At 34.3% G+C, this 6027-nt stretch overlaps 1 protein-coding gene across 1 annotated transcript in view; it reads left to right on the top strand.

Annotated features, from left to right (window-relative positions):
* The window catches only part of LOC105288825 (protein unc-13 homolog C), a gene marked incomplete at its 3' end in the record, with an annotated part of 460652 nt that overhangs the window by 420699 nt on the left and 33926 nt on the right, over positions 1 to 6027 (top strand). Inside the window, exon 23 of the mRNA XM_023527723.1 lies at positions 2240 to 2317. Within this exon, the coding sequence (XP_023383491.1) occupies positions 2240 to 2317 (78 nt within the window). The remainder of the gene's footprint in view (positions 1 to 2239; positions 2318 to 6027) is intronic.

Here is a 6027-nt window from a genome sequence, read left to right on the forward strand (position 1 = left end):
ATTATGATAGTTTTAGGGGGAAAAGCCAAAATATACAAATTAAAAGATTACAACTTGGCTTCAGACATAGGTTATTTTATCTAGCTTAACTCATCAATAACTGATGCTGTGTGTGAGATTAATTTTTCCCTTTACTGCGGATGCTGGTTTTTGTTTTCCCATTTACTACAGAGGTGTTTAAAGTAAAAGCTGTTTCATGATTAAGTTTAAGGTAGATTTGTGTAATTCAATTCTCAGTAGTGTTTTGATAAATATATTCAATAAAATTGCATTTTGAACATTTAAAAGTCAGAGAAAGCTTAGCTCAAGGGGAAAGTCTGATTTTTATCTCCTTCTGGATAAATGAATTTCTTTTTTCTATGTAGCCCTACCTGGGATCAGTAACAATCCATGCCAAGCGAGCCCAAAGGCCAATGTTTATTTTGTTTCTTAGTAGCTCTTTTCCATCAGAAGTGATCATATTAAGAAGGCTTGGAGGTTGAATTTTTATTTATAAAACTAGTGTTAGAGTACTGTTACATGTACCAAAAAAGATCGACTTGAATGTTAATATCGAATAATCATAGAGGACTCCACCCCACTACTTGAGACCCACAGGAAGAAAGAAGATAAAACATTTCACCTATATAGTCATCTTGCTTTTCATTAAGAGTCATGGTCTTATTTTGACTTTAGTTTCCTCCCAGGTGGGATTGCCAGAATCCAAGCCAAATCTTCTCCCATTGCAAAAAACAAACAACAAAAATTTATTTCCTAGTGGAAAAAAGACCGTTGCCTCAGTTTGTTGACTTTGGGTCAAGATACCGAATCCCCTGAAAGTTTGGCCATGCATGTTATGGGATAGGACTAAGCCTAGATCAGGTGTCTCTCAATCATGGCAGGGTATCTGTGAAACATATGGTTCAGCTTACTGAACAGCATCTATGGGAGACAAATAGATATATGTCTTTAGAAACTAAAATAGTTAAGGATTGTAATCAAGGAAACAACAGAAGTTTAAAAATGTTTCTGCAAATCAAAGTTAGGATGTGGTCACTTTGAGTAGGAACTTTTCAAAGGTCAGTAATGCAGTTAAAGCAATAATAAAATCTTTCCACCGATGAGAGCTAACACCTCTCTAATGTCCTGTAAGTCCTTTGCATGCCTCTCTCTGATTCATTATTGGCTTATTTCTCAGCAACTTGGAAGATATACCAATTTTCCTTTTCTGTTTTTCTTTCCATTTTTCTTTCCGATCTACTGGTTCTTTAGAATTTGATTTTCACTATGCCACAAATGTTAAATTATTCTAAAACTAGTCTGAATTTTTTTTCCAATTATAAATTAAATTCTACTCTTCTAGGTTCACATCTAGTTTTATCACGAAGCTTTGCATCTTTATGCTATCGTTATATTTCTACCTCTTTAGAAACAATAAGTCAAGAAACATTTTGTAAGCAAGTATAAGATTCTGTGCAGTACTCTGTGAGAAAAAAAAAGCAGAAAAAGACACAACAGCAGATATGGTACATTTATGGTCAGCTAGTGAGACAGTGAAAGGCAACTCAAATGTAAAGTAAAATAAAATGTCGAGTGGCAAAAAGATACAATCTAGGAACGAGAAGGCTATAACCTGAATGATGGATATGATTCAAATAGTCAAAGAGACTACGTGAAGAAACCACCTGCTAAGCTAAGTCACAGCATCTGGAAAGTGCAGATGTTTTGGAGCAAATGAACTGCTGAGAGTTGAGAGTTAATCATAATGCAGATGGAGATGATAAAGAAATATGCTTTGGAGCCAAATAATGAAGGGCCTTCAACATGTGGACTTTATTTGTAGCCAAAGAGAATGCATTTAAGGTGTTTTTAAATTTTTTTCTTGGATTTTTAAAGTTCAGTAGTGTTTTGGTTTTTAAAAAAGTAAAATAAAAAATTTTAATCTGTTTTTCTTATAAACAGAATTTGGTTAATTTCTACTTATAAAATGTCATGTTAAGAGTAAAAGAAACTTTAGTATTATGTCTTCAATGGTTTATTTTCTGAGTACATTACTAAATGTAATTCTTCAAAGTGGTCATTATATTTTCCACCCTTCATTCTTAACTCTTAAAAGCATATTAAAGTAGCAGAATTTATTTGCCAAATATAATTGGATGTTGGTGATAATTGTATACCATTACATTTAAGGTAAACTCATTCAATAATCGAGTGTATGAAGGATTCTCACACTTCTTTTTCTTGTTTCCTCTATTTAAAGCCCTGTATATTGATGAACAATATTCAACAATTGAGGGTCCAGTTGGAAAAAATGTTTGAATCCATGGGAGGGAAAGAGGTGGGTATGTTTTTATGCCTGCATTTGCCAAATACCTACTTAGAGATCATTAGCAGCGTATCTCTTTGCTATAGAAAGTTTCATAATCAAGTTTTACATGATTTAGCTAAAGGAGAAGAAATGACAATTGTTTAAAACCCCATTAACAACTAAAGTTAATTATTATGTCCACAACAGAATACTTCAGTAAATACATTAGCAATGTGAATGGGAGGAGGAAGATGATCGAGAGCCTTTTATAGTGTATATATAACAATATATATACAGAATTAAATATATATATGCTAATGATCTGTAAAGCTCTACAAATTGCAGATTTTTAACTGTATTGTGGAACGTCAACTTGGTATCGATGTTTGCTCTGAAATGTATTTTGTGACATTGGTGGTTTTGTATATGTGGTTAATTTTTCACATCAAAAAAAACTGTGTCAAAAATGTGTCATGTGCTGTGTCTGTAATGTGTCGTGTCTTTGTCTAACGTCTTGACTTGCAATTCCACGAGCAGAAGAAGGAAGGAGAAAGATTCTTTTATGAGGTTTGTGATAGTAAGCATCTTATCTTTTACCTGGCTGATTTCCCCCCTAACCCTAAAGACCATTGCACTTCCTACTTATTCTCATTTGCTTATTTAGATCAGGCAGACAGTGACATACTAGCTGTGCACCTGCCTCTTCCTACTGTCACAAACAAACATGAGCATCTGGGGAATTGAGGACTGGACATGGCGTCGAGAGGGAAGGCATGTAGATGGCATTCTCCCATCACCAACCCCTCCATAAAGCAATCCCAAGGGTAGCTAGCACATGGGATATTTCTGTTTAAGATTTTATTTACGTTGTTCTTTATTGTGGTAAGTGTGTGAGATATATGTAAAACCAGGTTGGATTTCAAAGCAAAGATTCCTTTTATTTCAAGATGTACAAAGCCAAAAATGCTTCTTTTAAGATTGAGCCTCTTTACATATGAGGTTGACCCCAAGAAGACATTTATACATTTTTCCTCCAATGTCTTTTTCATCATCCTCAGGCCTTTTTGTCTTTTAAAAAATAATCTATTTATTTGTTTGTTTGTTTGTTTGTTTCTAATTTAAAAATGAACTTGCTATTTAGCATCCTACAAATGAGAAGGACTAGGATATATGTGTGAAGATGTGACACTTCAAAAACAAACTTTTATGAACCATGTTGCCACTGCAGTCTCATTTTCATTTGAACAAAATAAAGCTCCATTCCCCAAAGTGTGTTATTGGTTTTGCATAGTTCGAGAGCGTCAATCTCAGTTTTATAATTTTTTTGCTGAACTAGGTGAGCGCAAGCAATTGGTGATCATAATTGGAGATTCCCTTTGATGTTTTATATTTGGACTTTAAGTCCACTTACTGTTTTGAAAAGTAATGACGAAATTACTGATTTCTTGTGAGAAATTGTCTCTCTCTTTTTTTTTAATTTTAAAGATCACAAATCACTTATGTATGAAGTTATATTTAAAATGCCATATTCCAGAAATCTCTCCTAATGCTACTACTATTTTATTGCTCTTTGTGGCTGAGCTCTAATGTGAGTGATATGTTGCCAAGCTATGTATTAACTAGACAAATCATACTTGTACTTAAACTGCGTGGGCCAAACTACTCGCTAACCAAAGTTGTGGGGTGGCTTGTTCACCAATCAAAAATGGTTTCCTTATTTCAGATAAAATCTCCAACTTGAACTGTGCAGGTTTTGCATTATGAATTTAGTTGCAAATCTATGGCTACATCTCAGAACTCATCTTACTAGAGAAAAAAATGAACATAGAAATACTGAGCTTTGCTATTTTCTCCGTTTAAAACTCTTGCAGTGTCAATTGCTAAACTTCTCACACATAATTTAAAGGGGAAACTAAATGAATGTCTAGCTTCTAACAGTGTAACTTTAAATTGGAGGGACAGCATGGACTCTAGATCCTTTCTTTTCTAAATTTAAGTATATTTTTCATCCCTCCTTCCCTCTCTTTACCCTCGTCTATGTTCTCTTGTCTCCCTTTCTGTGCAGTTTCTTTTCTCTCATTCTTTTCCATTTTCATCTCTTCTCATCTGCTGGCAGGAGGAAGCAAGACCTGAACCTAGGTCTGACTGTAACATAATATGCAGCCTCCTGGACAGAAATAAGCTTTATTATTAATACAGAATTGTATCAGAGTTGCTGGCTGCTACATGTAGTTAGCCTCCTTTAGGCACCGGAATCTCAAAATAATAGAGGCCTTCCAATTCAGTTATCTATAAATGGCAATTTCTTGAAAGGTTTCTTAACAGGGCTTTTATAAAGATGAAAGGGATTTTATTAAGAATGACAGAATTCATCCTGTGATCTGAAAAGTAAATATGGCATTTATACGGGTTTATTCAGTGGTCTTTAAAGGTAATACAACGTGTACTAGTACCAGTCCCCAGTTTTTCCTCGCAGTAGAACTGGTCGTAAAACCTTGGCTGGTATCACTAAGGGAAACTTTCCAACCTAGATCTTATCCTTCCTTTTGAAGTTAACTTCTTATTTTGTCCCCCACTATCTGTTAGGATGTGCACTCCTTGCTACAGAAATCTAATTAGCAAATGATTGCTTGCACACTTGGCTCAAAATAGTTTTTAATGACATGTGTTCATTAGTTGGCTTCTAACAGTGTCTCTTGCCTCTAATACTATCTGCAAACTGCTGGCCACTTGTAGACCTCGTTGCATGATGCTGCAGCTCTCAGCCGCTGTAACGCAACTATAGTTGGGACAGCAGCTTTTTCTTTACAGGATCAGTCTCTTTTCCCTCTGGAAACAGAAAAAGTGTCTAAAACCTTTTTTTGGTAGACAAATCCACTCTCTGTATGGAGTCCAAGATGGAAACCTTGTAGCAGTGGTATTGAAAATGGCTCCCAAAGTAGTCATATTAATAACTGCATGCATAGTATCCTGTGAGCCATATAGGCACATTCTTTTCCAATGTCCAATTTAGATTTTAAAAAGAAGGAAAAAAACACTAAATTTCTTCCCCTATAAAGTGATTTTCCAACACAATTCCCTACATACGAATTAAGAGCATATTTTGGTGTAACAACCTTCTGGTTACTCTAGAGAATTTAAAAAAAAAAAAAAGTAAAAGTTAAATTATTTATACTACAGTGCCCATACTGTATTACCCATGCCTTTATAATACATTAACAACAAAAGAATTATCAGTATGCCAGGTAAGAATTTTCATTCATTGGCGAATGATTGTTATTATCCTATAAAACTCAAATAGCTCACAAGTAAAACATATATTTTGGTTTATATTATTTTAATAGCTTAGTTATTTCATGAATATAACTTCAGTACATATCAATTGCAAATAAATACCTAGTCTGTATTCACTTTGTCATAAACGCATATTGCCTATGGGAAGAACCTGGTTGCATTTCCTCCATCTGCAATATAATTTGTACAGGTACATGAAAAAGAAAATCATATAATCCAAAATTTAATTTCTTTTCAGGAAGCCATAATTTGTTCTGAAACTACAGAACTTGTAATGTAGTAATTGACTTACAAGTATTATAACTGTGCTGTGTCAGCAGAAGATGCTTTACTCCTTCAAAATATTATGCTGATACAATGGTCTTGAATGGTAGGATCCATAATTATCCTTAGGCCTACTCACTTGTTGACAGCACTTCAAATTCTAGAAATTAGCCATTATTGAG

Source organism: Pteropus vampyrus, unplaced genomic scaffold, assembly GCF_000151845.1.
Source record: "Pteropus vampyrus isolate Shadow unplaced genomic scaffold, Pvam_2.0 Scaffold19, whole genome shotgun sequence".
In the NCBI taxonomy this organism is placed as follows: Eukaryota; Metazoa; Chordata; class Mammalia; order Chiroptera; family Pteropodidae; genus Pteropus; species Pteropus vampyrus.